At 28.5% G+C, this 19,170-nt stretch overlaps 1 protein-coding gene across 1 annotated transcript in view; it reads left to right on the forward strand.

Annotated features, from left to right (window-relative positions):
* The window catches only part of LOC132943841 (angiotensin-converting enzyme-like), a 41,556-nt gene extending 25,856 nt beyond the window's left edge, over positions 1-15,700 (forward strand). The window contains exons 12-14 of the mRNA XM_061012966.1: positions 9,485-9,625; positions 14,034-14,200; positions 14,747-15,700. Coding sequence (XP_060868949.1) covers positions 9,485-9,625; positions 14,034-14,200; positions 14,747-14,898 — 460 coding nt within the window. The 3' untranslated portion in view covers positions 14,899-15,700. The remainder of the gene's footprint in view (positions 1-9,484; positions 9,626-14,033; positions 14,201-14,746) is intronic.
* The last annotated feature ends 3,470 nt before the right edge of the window (positions 15,701-19,170 follow it).

Raw genomic sequence — 19,170 nt, forward strand, 5'->3', positions numbered from 1 at the left:
ATAATTATGTGTAGGTAATTAGCTTCATATATTATAACAACTTAGTAGTGTAGTACACAAAATATATAATATATAGCCATAACAAATTACAATTTTACTTGTATATTTTAAACAGACATTTAAAAAGTATAAAAGTCTAGTATAAAAGAAAATCAATTAAAATTTTAACTGCTATTCATTGATACCCATATGAATCGTCTGCAAGTATATGGCATTATGAGTAAAATATGTATAATATGGCCTACTCATTTTAAAATATACTAATGAGTAATGAATAATAACGCTTTTGAAAAATAGAGAAGATGGTCAAGTATTGTATTGTTAAGTAGTTAATAGTAAAAAATATAATATAATTAGTAAAGCTGTAGTTCTGTCATCTTAGTTTTATATCTTAAACAGTAAATAATAGTAAATTAGGGAAAACAATTATCTCTATAATTTTCTTCAAACACGTGTATTCAATATTTACTTTATATTAAATTTATCAATCAAATGGTTTTTAAGATAGTTATTTTTTAGAGGAAAACATTTATTTAAAAATATTATATAAATATATTATTATTATTAATAAAGTGATAACGATATTATATAATCGTATATATTATATACCATTTTATATAAGATACCCACATGTCTGTGATGTAAATGCAGCCATAGACCATTGTCATCTCATATATGAGTGTAATATCTACAAATAGGTACGAAAATAATTAAATTGAAAAGTTGAGTAATAGCTGTACCTATGTGTTATTTAATATGTATATTGTATATCAATTATCGATGTTTGAAACTGTTTTTTAAACAAATTGTAGTCAAAGAACCATAAAACGATTAACAAGTGTCGTGTTAAAATCACTTAATGAATTATTTATAAAAATTGACTCTATATAGTATTATCGTTATGTTTTTAATGAAAACTTTTCATTTCTTCTATCGTATCTATTTAACTTTTCATAGCCTTCGTTATTTTTACTTTTTAAAAAAAATGTGATATTAATTTTATAATTTACTACATAATTATAATAATATCGTTTGCTGATTAAGAACCTGATATAGTGGTTATTAGGACCCTATGGGCTAGGTCATAAACACATTTACACTAAAGGCCTACAATTTAGTACCAACTTACAAGGCCCTTTCATCCATTTTAAAAATATCCATAAGTAATCACACATATTATTAAATGTGAACATGTTCTATAAGTTCCATGTAATACAAAAACTATAATTACCTATAAGTAAAATATTTAACTTATTATGGACAAAATAAAAATTTATTAAAATTTGAATAGGTATTTCAATTATAATTTTTAAGGACATTATTAGTTACATTTTTTTGTTCTTATTACCTAATATTGTGCAATGCATTTAATACGACAGACATGTGTCATTTTTCATTGTATTTGATATAAAAGAGTCAATATAACCTAATAATTGATGCACTGAATGGTAATACAATTGAAAGAATATCTGCATAATGATTAAATCAAATAAGTACTATTTTTTCAATAAAAAAAAATGTTGATATATTATAGTCAAATTTAATTTAATTTTCCGGCCGAGTTTTTCTTGGGCTTACGGGAAATTGTTTACTTTGCCTCCTATTTTGGCTCTGCATCGACTTGACTTAATTTGTATTATACCCAATCGGTGTGTAACCAGTAATAACATATGGTCATAGGAATTATTATCATGACATGGTGATTACCTACCACTGATTTTTTGTTTGTAATTTTTGATTGGCTATATATAAAATATACATGTGTCACAAATATTTGTTTTTTGTACTCATATTAAAATTCTGAAAGTGTAATAATTTTTAACCCATTATCTTTTTCTCATTTCATAACTTTGTATTAAATTTTAAATTATTATAATCATTTCATAACAAATACCCATTGATTATGCATTACACAATTTTAATGCAACGATGTCCAACTAATCCAGTCTTTATTTTTTTTTTAATCACCTGTTCTGTAATATATTTATTTCACTTTTATTTTTTTGGTCAAACATGAGATTTTCTTAAATAAAATATTCAAAAATGTGTTTTCATTACTATGCAATTATTTTATGGTGCAATAGGCTTATACCTAGTAATAATGTACTTCTGACATTTATATGACACTGTTATACTATTTTAAATATAATATAATTGATCAATGTATGTTATCTGAATTAAAGTTCAAAAGTTAATTTTTAATTATAATTAATCATTATAGTTTAAGTAGAACTAAGTTGGGTGCAAAACCGTTTACATTTTTATTTTATCTTTGGTAGGTAGGTTCGTTTGATCGATTTTTTCGTTACTCTATTCTAATATCCATATTTATAATATTACGTCTTCTTCTTCTTCTGTTTCTTCTACTTCTACTTCTTCTTTTGGACCGCGAGTTGTAGCAGGACAAAACCGGTTCCTTTCTGCTGTGCAAAATATACTCTTTTGTTCGGCGGACGTTTTGCATTTTTATTATAATAAAATAATATAATATACGAAGACACGTCTGCATATTTTCATATACTAAAACTATTTTAACGTTTGTCATATTAGGTATATAACTAATTGTGACGGATGTTTTGAGAGACAACTTGATGTTTAATAATGGATACATTCAATGGTACGATTTTCATACGTTTTTATCGCACAGACTATTATAAATCGTTTTCTCGCAACTCTGATCGAAAGTACTTAAACAATATTTTTCATTACTCGACTCGTAATATTATTATAGTGTATTTTTACACTCTGTTATAACCGTGGAATGTTATAGGTACCTTCCTATTATATTATTGTGTTTTGTAGTATAGTATTATAGCGTTTCACAAGTTATGTCTATACGCATAAGGATATGTCTTCATTTTACTCGTAGGTAATAAATTATAAAATAAAATATCTCAATGAGTAATTAAAAATCAGAGTAGAATGAGTAGAGTATAATATTGTCCGTATGAGTTGTTCGTAATAATAAAGTAATTCGTATAAAAATCAATGTTAAAAACCACTATATATAGAATTAAGTCATGTATACTCGACATTATATTTTGTCTATATGATGTATTTTTTACTTGTTACACTCGCCTGTTTATTAACATGGATATGTTTTTAGATTGGGATAAACTTTTTTTTAACTGATTTAACTGATTTTTATAAGGCCTGTTTTGGTAACGCTTTGCTTTTTGCTAGAAATACAAATCGACAATAAAAAAATAAAATTAAATTCCTAACAATATGTAGCATGTTGATATAGATATTTTCCACTGCACTATAAAACCCCAAAGACATATATATGATTCCTCAATTTTCCTTTCATAGGAGAAATGTCTAGTATAGCATGCTACTTACAATGTATTATGTATACGAACGACATATTTGTTTTCTAATAACGTGTTAAATCTAATTACAACTTTCAAACGCATACGGATTACGGATACGACACATACGCCAATTTATTGTTTGGCAGCTAATTCAAATGGCCATCGCAAGTATTAATGAATTTAAATAAAAATGCCATCTAACTATGGTTACACTGGTCATAATGGTTTATTTACCTTTATACCTTCACAAATTAGTATAATACGTAAAAATTTGTTGTATGGCGATGTTTCAAAGCGTGTTCACAGTTTATCAATCATAATATAAGACGTGTTCTCTGTAGCTGGTATAATATAGTATAGTATATAATAATATAATATAGTATATAGCTACTTATAGTATACAATTCATTCTCAACAAATAAAACTCTTAAATTATACAACTAAAAAATTAATTTAAAAAAATTTGTGTTGTTATTTTGTCGGAAGGTAAGACACAATAAGCATCGGGGTGTTTTGAATGAGTTTATGAAATCAATTTGTTTGATTCTTTAATTTTTTTCCGTTTAATAAAAATTACTCAACTGTATATACGTTATCGAGTTACGTACTATATTTATAGATGAACGACACACAATGCGATGTGGTTTTATAGAAATACGATACATAACACTATATTATAACAGTGCGTACATACAAAATACAATACAATGTGTAACATACTAACATAACAATTTTAACGCACGTATAGGTACGTTTTGATTCGGGTTTATTCATTATCGTTATTGAGTACACATAATATAATATCGTTAGGTAGGCATAATAACTAATAGGCGTATATTGAATTATAATAGTAGTACACCAAGCATATATTATATACTTACGTTGTTATAGTATTAGTTTATCATTATTTTGTTCATAATTTTAAATAATAATAGTACCATTTCGTTGTAGAACTATTTATAATATTATGTATGCTTTGAAAGAATTAAAAATGAATACAAATATTTGTTTATAATTTTGAAATATTATAAGCAATACTCTATTTTACAATATGTTATTTAATATTATTAAAGCTAAACGCGTTTGATTTTCGTAATTAATGGAAGCGGTTATAAAATAAAAAAAATTATTAATTATACAATATTGTATAATAATATTATGTGGACAGTATAGACTCTCTACTTATGCAATAGTATGCTTAATAGATTATCACGACATCACTAATTCTCTTTATTATACACAGAAATGTAGTGTTTTCTTTTCATAATTCATCAACCATAATAATATTATATCTGCATGTGAAATGTTCAATGTACGAATTATAATTTACAATAAATTGTACTCAATTCGATAATCATCCAACATAATGATAAAAAATTATTTTTAAATTGAATTTACTAGGTTGTGAATTTTTTGTTTTTAAATAATATATAAATATGGCAATTTTATTAAAACAGCCTTGGATGAGTAGTAGTTTGAGCCTATAAATGTAAATTATTGACTAAACATAGTAAACATATTACAAAGTCCCGAAAACCGGCTTGTTTGTTCGGTATAAAAAGATGAGAAAAAAGTGTTTATTTTCTTATACAATTTCATATAGTTGATGACCCAAATAAATTCCACAAGTTGTGTAAACTATAGATTATCTGCAACCTACCTATTCAATATAATATTATGATATTTTTTTGACTACTCATTTAGGTAACGATTATCTCATAACTACCTATTTATTTTCTACAAATATCGTTATGCATAACCAGTTTCTTTATTAATACACTTTGTATAATTAGTCACATATTATACTTTGCTTTTGTCAAAGTTGATGGTTATGTTTTATGCTGTAATAATGACGTAAAAACAATAATCCATTTAGCTTTTGTTCATACTTTATGAACCATGAGCAATAATGGTTGTTGCTATGAATTTAGTTGTTGTTTACATCATAGGTGAAATAAATGTAGAGAATCCATATGACCTATATATGAAATACTACCCTTTAAAAACTCAAAACTAATCAATTTCTACAAATAAATTTAAATTAAAAAATGTTGGCCGGTGTAAACAGTTTTTTTACAACAGGTAAATTAATCTGCTGATTGAGTAAGCCATTAGAAAACTATATATTATACAATATACAGTAATACATTTTTTGTATCTTATGCATCTTTTAAGAATATATTACACGTATAATATTAATTGTATACAATAATAAGAATTATACTTTGGTCTGAGTTTATCGGAGTAAAACACACCACATGTTATACATTGGGAAAATCGAGCTAAAGTACAGTAAGCATTATTGCAATTTTTTTTCATTATTCATAAAGACGTTTAATGGCCTTGTTGTCATCTAATCTTATTGATAAACATTACATTTGGGATATTTGTTATAGAGGTGACTTTTACAATAATGAATAAATACAATTTTCGATAGTTATGGTTACATAGTTATATTACTTAGTAGGTAGTAGGTACCTAACTAGGTTCACACCAAGCCGACAAAACAAGAACTTTCTGCCTCACAATAATTAATGTGAAACGAATAGAAGATAATTGGAAACATTTCCGTGACATTATCTTGCATTTTTTTTTTCATGTTCATGTTTCTGGAGACATTTTTGTGTCCGCTCAAAAAAGGTAAACATACCTATTAGAAATTAGAATAATTCTCTTTGTTCATGTTTCCTGAACATTTTTCTCTTTGGTGTGAAAGGGTGTTAACTTCTTGTACTGACATCGAAATGATTGTAAATAATAAATATTTATGTAGAATATATTGTCTAGGAAATGTTTTCAAATATGTTTTTTGGTGTAAATGGAAAGTTTATGTTTTGTTTGTTGGTGTTTTTTATTTGTAATCAAGCTTAAAAAAAATGGTAAGTGGATGCCGCTCTGCTGTACAGTAGGTTACAAGTGGGTCACTGTATAATGGATTTTATTTAACTTGAATTCAATGATATAATATCATTGTATTAGAAAAACCATTCTGAGCGGAGACGGTTTATTGGTCTGGATATTTTTTATATTGTTATTATTTATTATAGCCTGGATAAGTTGAATTAATATTAAAATATTATTATTTTTATTCGTTTCTTTAGTGATCAACAAAGCGTTAGAAATTAAAATCCCATTTTTAGCGGTTTTACGTAATTTGTCGGTGGTTTTTCCCGTGGCATTAAATAACTATTGAGAAAATCAAAAAATGACAAAAAATTTGCTAAAAGATAGGGTACTATATGTTGAAATCTAAGCACTCCTTCTGGTAGAAATTTTATATATAGAAAAAAAAAATAAATAAATAAATAAACACCATTGTAAAACCACTAGCTTCCTCGCTCCGCTCAGAATCTAAAATTAAGCTTGATGTTGTTTTTTTAGTAGGCTATAGCCTAGAATTATAACTAAAATATATCGAGTTAAATAAAAAAAAATGTGGTTAAGTTGCTCTGCTGTACAGTAGGTTACAAGTGGGTCACTGTGATGGATGGTGTTAAATTTGAATTCGATGATATAATATAATTGTATAAGAAAAACTCTTCTGAGCGAAGAGGAAGGTCAGTCAGCCTATGATATTACTAAGTATATTTGATGATATTATTGTGAATAAAGTAATTTATATATAATCTATATTTACGTGGAACTTTTTTTTTCAATTTTCAATCTTTAGCTATAAAAGTTGAACATTTTATAAATTTTTAACTACACAATAATTATTAAATTTTAAATTTGATACATTTTGCCAAAATTTAAAAAGAAACATTTTTTAGGAATTTTGTGATTTTTACGCCTTTCGCCAAAATTAAAAAAAATTATGACTATGGATTTTTAATATTTTTCAACTGCTAGGTATAGATATAATATTTTATGATCCTTGTATTACATTTTCACTATTTTTACGTAACAAATAACATTTTATTGACATTCATAGAAAAAAAAAACTAAAAAAATTAGAAACTTGATATGTTTGTAAACAGTTAAAAACAAATCAAAATATTTTCAAAGTTTTATTGTGTATAGTAAATGCTAATGTAATCAACCAGTGAAAAATGTATGTATCTACAGTCATTTGTTTTAGAGTTACACCAAAACCCAGGTTTTTCTTAATTTTTTTTTTGTTTTTCCCGGCACAATTTAACTACTGGAATTTCAAATTGTGACCTACCAACTATATATTGCACAAACTAGAATCACTTTCCCATCGAACACGATACTGAAGTTGAAAATCGAAGCATTATTTTGACTACTTATCGTGTAGACACTACACAGACACACAAAAAAAATTTAAAAAATACACATCATTGTAAAATCAATACATTCATATCGCTCCGCTCAGAATCTAAAATAAAAAAATATAATTGGTTGGTTATAAACCAAAAAACGTCTCGATTCGTTATCGTTTTGATATAAAATATAAATGTATTAGAGTTACAAGTTTTGAGCGCTTTTAGTCAAATATATTTTTTTATATAATGTGTATATAATTAGAATAAACATTAACCATTATAAATCGATGGAAAGTTAAAAAAAACTGACACGAAAATTTGAAATGGAAGGGTTTGTGTAATCACTTAGCACGATATAGATTATCTATAACACGTCTGCTACTGTGGTTGCGTATAATATAATATACTTTATACGTTCCATTGATAACAATATATTATATTATTATGTATGTATTATATTATATTTTGATAAAAAAAAATTAAATAATAAAACCAATTTTCGTTGTACGGTTAAATTATGTAATGGCGTTTGGACGTGAACATAAAAAAAATATAATGTAATATGAAGGTATTGTTATTATTACTACGTGTCTACAATTTGACAATATACCTATAGATTCTACAATCAATATAATAATAATAACATTATTGCTGACTTTCATTGGAAAATGTAATAAGTGTTTTTCGCCATCTCGTATCATAATATAAATACTTGGATACTCTACTAATATACAACTACACAAGTCACAAAGTAGGTAATTCTTATCATGATACGAAATATTTAAATTCTTTTCGTTGTAATATATTTTGTACTCCAACCCAAGTCGATATTAGACACCTAACACCTGACCATTTTGGACCATTCTAACTAAATAGTATAGTTAACATTTAATTACTTTTTTTTTCTGAAATGTTTGCGTTGTCTTATAGTATGAACATGTTTTGATTTTAAACATGAAACATCATAATATTATTAATTGTGACCTTGTATATGTTATTAGAATTTGATTGACATGTATAGTTTTTTTAACATTTAATTCCATCAGTAGTAATAGTTTATAATTAATAGTTTATAATTATATTGTCTATATGTCAGCGTTATAACGTAGAATCTTATAATTGTTTTTATAATTAAAAGTATAAGTTTAAAATTCGATATAGGTAGGTACAAGTACAATTTCGTTGAATAAATATTCCATAAAATATGTAATAATATATATTATGTTAATATATTAGGTGCATTATATCCCAACTACATTATAAAATCACAAGTGAGCTGTGAACATTTAGTAAAAATTCAGAATCTCTGTAGATTAGGTATTTTATTATTGAAGATTTTTTTGGTTTTCTTTACATTGTTGGCATAAAAGAAACCAGTTTTGAAATTGTATATTCAACTCGTTAAAATGGACATTAAATTCGAATGTTATTCGAAAACGTTGACGACGTTTTTGTTTTGCAGTTAGGCTTGTTATTCAAAAATAAGAAAATAAATATCATCTTAACCTTGAATTTGAAAACGCAACTACCCAATATGGGGTGGGTCGTTGACATTTGCACTTAGAAGATAAATTCTTTCAGACTTGGCGATGCTATTTTAGTCTTATACGACATTTGTCCATTACGTAAACTCGACCATAATAAAACGAGTATCCGTTTTTTTTTCCCATTACACATTAATAATATTATTTTAAATTCGCTGGGAGACGAGTAAGTTGTAGCAAACGAGTTTTGAACGAAAATACTGTGTTAAACTATGCACACGAACGTCTTATCTTTTCGCTATACAACCAGCCTTGAAGAAAAACAACACGTGGTTTGTTTGTATTATTGCCATTTTTTATTTTTGTTTGGCATTTTTGTTCATCCGAATGATTACATTGTTTATTTATGTATAGTGTTTTGTACCTTGATATCACCATAACTCGACACGTTTGTTTACAGGTATTATTTCGGAACGGTGCTGCAGTTCCAGATCCACAAGGCGATGTGCTTGGCATCCGGACAGTACAGGCCCAACGACCCGAACAAATTGTTACACAAATGCGACATTTACCGGAGCAAGGAGGCGGGCGCCATAGTAAAGTGAGTGATATATGGAAATGGAAAATTCGATTTTATCGCATGTCATTAGATTATAAGACGTACAATATTGGCGACATCGATCGCCGTGCAGTACCTATATGTGCCCACGTTATAACGACATATTAATATATCATTGTGTGTTGTGTAACGGAGCAGTTGCTCGTGTATATAGGACGCAAGTAGGTATATCATGTTTTAAAATATTTTATTATATTATATCTGGTGTGGTGTGGTCTATTAAAACGTCAATTTTCCAGTGAAACGTCCACATTATACGCAATTTATCCGCAGCCACAACCGTCGTCGAACCGATTGTTATAATATTCTGTCTCTTCTTTTACGACACTGAATAGCATGCCATGCGATGACGCCGCGTGATATACAATTTACATTTTAACCCGCAAATAATACAATATTATTGTCGTGGATCATCGTCGTATTGTTCGTGTTTACCGCCGCGGGACGACGACAATAATAATATTAATAATAATAATATGGGTACTATTTAAGACATATTTTCAACTCGTAGTCGTTCAATGTCATTCGCGGACTCGGTATTTGCTGGTCGTCCACGCTCAGAGTTCCCGATCGTCCTTGGCTTTTAAATCTGGTTGATATATAATATTATTATACCTACATTATTGTTCACATTATAACATAACGTTTATTAAGAGGACGTCATGTGTTGTCTCTGTCTTACGACAACTGGACAACATAGCACATTCAGCAGTTCCGATTTTGCGTTGTTAGCTTTAATTCATCGGAGTGACTTGACCTACCTAGTTATAAACTTAAGTTTGAGAACATTGTTAATTGTGTTCTCTCGTCGGTATTTTACGATATTTTAATTTTCAAGCGAGTTACAGTGAGGCTTTTTTGACGTGAATATTTTACGTACTCTCATAGCTATTGCTTCAAAATTTGAATATCGTAAGCAACTTACGTACAAACACAATATGAATGTTACTTTTAAGTTTGATAATATAGGTCTTTTCGCTTTGATATTAAAAAGTAACAACACAGTATATTGAATATATGTAGGAACTGCTATAGATGTTAATTTTGCCAATTTTGGTATGTTATGCGTTTGTAAGACGGGTACAACATGTCATGTAGGTGTGACGTCCTCCTGATACGATCGCGAGAACCACCACGAAATTAATACGATTGCAGAACTCGTGGTGCAGATGTAAATGGCACCGGAAAAAGGACGACAACTGCGTGAAATACTAATAATGATACGAATCATAATATACATTCAAATTTAATAGTATTATTTATTAATAAATTCAGATAAACGGACGACGGCATAAGATGAGAATAATTTAAAATCGGATTATAATGAAACATGAATAGGTACACGACATAACATTATAATGTGTAGGTATTGGTATTTCGAAATAAGCATTAGCCAATATGTATAATTATAGCTAAAGCCCTAGAGGGACTAGTAAAATTCAAACTGAAAAATCGCAACTCATTAAATAGGCAATAGAAGTATAGAATACATTGTTTGTGATATACGCTCTATGGAATCTGCGTAATGAGTATAATATTATGACTATTACAAAAAAAGTCGAAAACAAACCAAAGATCATTATAATTGCAGGCACCTAAATGACACATAGACAAGTACCTTTTTTCACCACATTCGTATTTAAAATTAAATTAAAGACTTTTAAATACCTACCTACTATAGTTTATTTTTTACAATAATTTAAATGGCACCGCATGTATGATTAAAATCGATTAAAAAAATACCATCGAGTTTTTTCATAATTGTCATGATATGCATGTACCCACCCATACAAATTATTACTATACATTGAAATCTGTTGTTTGGCGATGCTCCAAAGCGTACATGCCATCAAGTACCTATTTAAGTGTCTATTAAAATATTTAAAACCATACGACTTTAACGGTTTTATTATTAAACACACAATAATATTATACAAAATATACAAATTGAAAATATCGATCAGTTTTAAATGCAAATAAAAGAAATCAAAAAATATATGTTATTTATTCCATCAAAACTATAACAAAGCTTCTCATAAAATCAGTAAAAAAAAAAATATTTTATATTGTCAAATTACGTGAATGGATTTATGAAATCAATTCGGTCGGTTCTTTAATTGTTTTTTGATTAATAATTATAAATACTAGCCGATTATAATATACATCTAATCACATATCGACACACTGTCGTTGATATGTATGTGAAGTGCACTGTGTGTCCGTGCAGTGTCATAGTAATAGGTACTGCGCATCCTTCTCTCGCGCATCACACGCCACTTTCAGAATCGTTTCTGTAATATCATATTGTTATATAGGTATAAAAGACGCGTACCAGTAATTTGTCGGCTACCGCTGCGACAATGATAATATTGTCGTTATTATTATTATCTAACAACACGTCCGGACGTCCGGTCTGCGTGTTGAATTTTGTCGTCGTACACGACTGCGGCAGCTGGCGCTCATGTTCAGCGGACTGCGCGGTGTATAATATTATACTTATTGCGGTGCGACAAGTCTTTTGTCGACGGGAAAACAAAAAAGTGAAACTCTCGGTGGACGTATTTCCTGTGCGGGACCGAAATGCGGACAATGTTACAATAATATAATAACTGCAAATAATAATCGTAGAGAAAAGGTCTAAACAGCTCCTCGCGCGACGTACGTGCATGTATAATATAGACGTATATAATATAATATCGTACGTTTTATCAACGGAAAATGTTTAACGGGTTATTACTTTTTGCGATGATGTAACGAGGTCGTTCGCGATCGTTTTTTCTCTCCGTATAATAATTACAATTATAATAATAATAATAATAATGATATTCTCGACGGCGGCCGAAACGCGCGCACATAATGTGACACACATATTATTATTCCGTATATATTATATTATTTATGTCGTTATTGCGTTATAACGCATTATATATAAATACTTGTGAACCGCGATATTATAAACGAAAATAAAAGCTGGCTAATACGATCATATACATGTCTAATATTTCTAACAAGTGCGATGTATGTAGGTACGTGTGTAATTATATAGATATATCATAATATATTACTCTCGTTTATGTGGTCGCCACTCGCACTTAAATCGATTTTTTCCACATTCTATAAAGCTCACAATATAATAATGCAGTGTTGTATGATTCAGCGATTTATCATACTTAATATTCGGCGGCGACCAAGATCGACCGCGTTTGACCATCGCTGAACATTATACATTATTTCATATAAGGACTTTTCCTTGAATGGTTTTCTTAATTGTTTTATTTTTTTTCTTCTAATAACAAAATAAGAAATCACTGTTATAGGTCGTAAGTAATAAATCATCGTAGCTGCATCGGTAGTGGAATGATAATCTATCTATATCATCTATTGACTTTGACTATTCATCTTTCTATACCTGCAGGTGCGGGCTGAATGTTTTAACTGGGTACTATTATAGGTAATAGGTACCTACGTGTTGAAACCGCGTGAGTTGTCATGTAAATGCACTTATAATAAAACCGTAACAGGAGCCGAATGATATTTTAAAAAATGAAGTCAATAAATAAATTATTTTAAAGATATTTTATCAGACAAATTTGACTTGATGGCATTGCGATATAAAATATTGAAAGAGAGACAGAGGACGAAGGACATCTACAACGTAAAACATATTATTATAGTAGATTTCGATAACAAGGAGACAGATTGCAAGAAGGAAGAACTTTTTAAAAATGACATATTTTATATTTTCTGAGCGGAAAAATTGTCCACACCTATAAAGTTTATAAATTAAACTAATCTCCGCCAGCTAAATTAATAATATAATCTTAATTAATTATGTATACAATATAATTTATACCTACATATTATAATAATTAATAAGATAATATACCAATGCGATTTGTTTATCAAAAATGAGTTCAATTTAGGCATATAGCACATTATTTACTAACAGAAAAATAAATAACTAATAGTATTTAATGTAAAAGAATTATAATACTAAGAATTGGCCAACACACAGTCTCCCTTAAAAATAGTTTTTCATATGTAATGATTTATTACTGAATTGAAATTTAAAACATTAATTACAGTGAGTTATATATTAGAGCGAAGTTCACTCAAAACCAGCTATACCTATTATACAACAGAGCGACTTCTCTGGTTTTTTAATAAAAACATTTTTTGTATAATTGTATTATATTATCTGTAATTGTTTAGTATTTTACATAATATGCTCATATTTGGATTTCGGAGTGAAAGAAATTAGAGTTATATGAAGGAAATAATGTAGCGATCGAATCGAGCAATTTATTTGTTAGAACCACTACAAGTGTTTTCTCCACCCCAGTATTTTCTATACAATTTAGGTAATTGATTTAATTTTTATCTTATCTAGGAAAATCATGGAATCCGGATCATCGGAAAATTGGAGGGATACTTTATCACTAGCGATTGGTGAGAACAAACTTGACGGTTCAGCTCTGAGAGAATTTTTCCAACCGCTCGAAGAATGGTTACGAAATGAAAACCTCAGGACAGGCCAGTTTATAGGATGGAATTACGGTATGTCATATAATATAGTAATTATTCATAAATATTAATGTTGTCCACAACAAATTCGTATTGGATACCTACGATCGTTTGTGAATTATAATCTAAAACACATTATATCATAAATGAATTAATGAGTAAATGATTATTATCCCATTGAGAGATATATCATATGCTCTGAAAATATTTGAAACATGGCCAAATGATTTTTTTTAACATTTAAATGATTATTATATCGGTTTAACTGGAGATGTTTTTGACCATATATTATTTAAGTGTACTGGTAGGTACTTAATGACTTAGCTATAATGAGTAAATGAAAAAAAAATCGAGATGAGCGACCAGTTAACCTTGCACAACTTGGAATATGGTAACAAAAAAAATTACACATTGGCAATAGTCTATATATAATATATGTATACCGTATACCTATGTACAAATTGTATAATATAATTTAATGTATTTGTGATTTTTGCCCATAAATTGTATTTAATATTATTCTGCTTTACTTGAGAATTTGAAAAAATTATAATATTGTAAATTCGTAATTTTATTCAGATGGAGATTACTGCAAGCATAGTATTGAAACGGCTAATCTACAGGTTTATGGAGGATTTTACAATGGAGCTAATTCTCTAGTAACATCGACTTTAGTGTTAATATCTTTACTATCAACATTGTTAATATGCGTCAATGGATATTTAATTTAATGAATTTTATATAAAAAAAATATATTGTACAAAGTTATATTAATACTATGCATCCATGCTTACAATTGTTAGCATCTATTGACTATTACTCAAAATACTAAATAGTGGCACTATAGTTTCAGTCAACGAAAAATAAGTTGTTCTTAATATTCCTTCGTTATATTTTTGCTTTTAAAATTTAAAGTTACAAAGAGAAATAACAATATAACTTACCCAACTTGTATGGCTACATAATACTATAATATTAATCTATTATATTATAATATAATAAATATCTTAATAATCGATCTATGCTTCTAAAGTTATACATAATATATAACTAAAAAAAAATATCTTATTATAACACAAATAATAATTATTTTTATATTTTACTAATTTAGTTTTATGAATTTATAATGTCATAACTTTATATTATTACTTCTTTAGCTTTATTTATGATTGTATTATTAAAACATGTTTTCTAGTTTTATGGATATTATTAGACTGTAAGACTGGAGCTAAAAATTATTGAGCTTTTTTTAGAAAAATATATATACTACTTAAATATATAGTTATATAAATGTTGTAATTAATATAATATGCATTACCATTTAAAGGCATGACAATTAATATTGTAGGTGAATATTATAAATTAATATAGTTAATAGTATTCAAAATACTTAAAAATAATGTTATTATACAACGTTTGTAATACTGTTTAGATTGTTATTAGACGGTTAATTTTCCGCTATTATTATACGTAGGAAACGCAAAAAAATGTCAAATAAAAATTTATATATTGTGATTTGTGAAGATGTTTCATATAAAATAACCAAAAAAATATATATTTTTTTTTTAATTTTAAGTTATTGTTAAAATTGTTTCATTTATTATATAATATGTATTATAAATACAATTATATATATTATACTACCTATACTATACATATAAATTAATATGTATATTTTTTGACGTATTATGCAATAAGTAACTCTTATATAATATGACAGTTTATAAAATTAAGAAATATGTTCAGGTTATTATAATATTAGAAATATCAATAGGTTACTCGAACGATAATATTATTAAAATATGTTTTTTAATAAGTACAAACTATAATATCTAGCCAAATAGCTAATAACCAAACTATAGAAACAATACACACCCACTTTTAATACAAATGTATACGGTAGGTACACATTTAAAAAATATTTCAAATACTTTTAAATAGTTAGTTGTCTATAAAAGAATTAAGTATCGAAATATAATTATTGGGAATTTTAGTATTTAGGTAGTAAGACGTGTGCATATTTTGCCTAAATAATATAAAGAGGAACATAATGTTTTAATTGTATTATGTATAGTTACATACTATTATCATCGTCGTGCAAAGGCTTCAAAATATGTCTATCATTTGGTGTAAGTACTACATCACATTTTGTTTCGTCGCATAAAATCGCATAAAAATCGCTTATGCTTCTCAATTATGTTCGTGGAGTTACAGCCGCATGATCCGATAGAGACCTGACGGCTGGTTGGCTCTCGATCGACAAGATAATATTGTCCAACAATTAACGGATTATGGAAAACAAAATTCTATTCTAATATTATAATGCCCCGCGTACGGCGGCGTTTTCGGGGGGTTAGTTAGGGTTTTTTTTTCCATACGCGCTCGCAATGATTATTATACGTCATTTATATACGTTTGTGCCCACGGCGTATTATAAGCGCGTTTGCCGTGCGGTCCTTTATCACGCGCCTCGTCCCTCTATCCGCACTATCCGCCCGAGACTTTGGGGAGGTCCACGCGAAAATATTATGACCGATTCATTTCGTGCTCAACAGCGCGTGCGTGTCGTGAATGAAACGATTTGCGGTTTGAATTGCACCCCCTCGTGTCCGCAATCATTACGAATGCGTATCATATCTATATAGGTGTACCTATACAATATTATATAGCTCACTTAACTCCCGCATTCACTGCAGCGAGGCTTGGACAACAATGCACTCGGTTTCCCAGAGGGTCGTGTACGTGTAATCTGTTGCGTGTTGTCCGCGCTAATCGGAAGATTTATATTATGGAACGCGAATCAAAAGAAGGGAGTGTTTTTTTTAAGCCCACTCGTCGTCGCCACCGCGTGCATGCACACATAGATAATAAATATAATATGACGGAGACGGGAGACCGACTAACGAGCGAAACAGATCCGAGATAATGCGCCGGTGACATGTGAGATGATGTTATTATATTATATAATATTATACCTATGGCTCTGTTCTCCATCGATCCGTGTGCAGTGCCCATGCACGCGCTATTCGTCATTATCATCATTATTATTACCTACTATCGACGTCTCTTTTTACGCGAAGGTACCAACGTTTTTTGTGTTTTTTTTCTGATGTTTTTTAGCCACTACAATATTTTGATGTGGCGCCAGCCGCAGAACGCGACTTAACCTACGAACAGCAGTGCGGATAGATGAGACTTGACGATTTAAGCTTATACAATCTAACTATATGTGTAATATATCTAAAATTAAAAATTTATAAATTTTACATATATTATACATTTATTGTATATTTTGTCAATACTTATTAGGTACCTATTAATATATTATAATAATGATCTAAATTTATAAAAAAAAAAGAAACTACAGGTTATGATTTATTTTACAAACCAGTTTTTTCATTGTCAAATTGTATTTATTTTAACCTCAAATAATAATTTTATCTAATAGGTACTGTAAATACTGCCGCAGAAATGTGCTGCAATTTATCAAGTCTGAGTTATAGATGATATTTTAATAAGCTTTAATCGCCGGATAATCATAAAGTTTCCATTCCAAACACGTATAGTATACTATACACAAAAACCGATTATTTTGAGAAAACATTTTTTTTTTTTTGAGGGATAGGGGCTCCTCTAGTATTGCTATTACTTATTTCAATGCAAGTGTGAACGCATTGAACACAAATTATTTTCTACTAATCATATGACATTTCTCGACGGCTTGTACCTAACCCGGATTTGGTTACGAAATGCATCTTATCCGTTTGCTCGTAAATCAAACAGTTTTCCTACTCTCTTAAATAATTTATAGATTAAAAGTCGATTTTTTTTCACGTTTCTATATTGGATTAGGATTATCTTTTTGCATATTTTATTATTTTTACTTACAAAAATGTTAATTAACACTTAATTTACACGCATAGGTTCGAAATACTCGCATGCGTGCGGATATATTATAAAATATAGGTACTAAACATAAATCAGACGATTTAATATATGCGGAAACTGCATGCGTGCGATTAAATATTATTAGCAAGTACGATTAAATTAACATAATAAATTATAATATTGTGCTCGTACGAAGGCATATTATGTGCAGAAGACATACCATATAAAATAAATACGATTGACGTAAGATTATAATGTGTATTTCACACGAGCCTAAATAGCTGAGCTGATCGTCGAAAGATATAGCAACAGACAAAATGGAGATACCATTATTTTATTATACTGTTAGTGGTGTTTGGTTTGCGAACTAAATCGAACTAAACCTTTGGTGTTTAAATTGATTCAAAAAAACGAACTGAAAATTGCATATAATATTCAAACGGAACCAAACGACTATAAAATAGTTTGGTTTGAAAAAACTAACTACTATATAATTTATAGTACCTACCTGAAAAAGGGAGGTTCTCAATTGAAAAAAGAAGTATATATCGTATCAGTAGTACAGGACACTGCTTATAGGCAGTACAAACAAATTCAAGTACTTGAAATAATTATCTTTGCGTATATTACTTAAAAATTCCAAAAATCAGAATTTAAATGAATTAATTATTAAAAGGAAACCATGGGAGTGAGCATGCTTGGTGATTCACTCTGTATATAATCATAAGCGCAAATAGCAATCTCACCATTCTATGATATTTTCTAAAAATGATACATTTTTAGTACTTATAACGAATTTTAAAATTGTGAACGACTTCGTCCTCAAAATCCATCTTTCCATATTTGCGCCAACGTGTCCAATATTATGTAACCATCGGCAACCTTTTAAATAAACAAACAAAATCCTACACTTAGCTACCCTTTAGTTACACCTATTACAGGGGTCGAGAGACTATAATAAACACCCTCCAAGTCTTAAGGAATCTTTTGACACAAATTGTATTGTAACTGCTCCAGTCGTTTTCAGTCAAGTAGGTAATTACAGATAGACGGTATATTTGTATATTTGTATATAATTTGTTCCATGTTTGTATAACATTATATGACATTATATA

This window comes from Metopolophium dirhodum, chromosome 4 (genome assembly GCF_019925205.1).
Source record: "Metopolophium dirhodum isolate CAU chromosome 4, ASM1992520v1, whole genome shotgun sequence".
NCBI lineage: Eukaryota > Metazoa > Arthropoda > Insecta > Hemiptera > Aphididae > Metopolophium > Metopolophium dirhodum.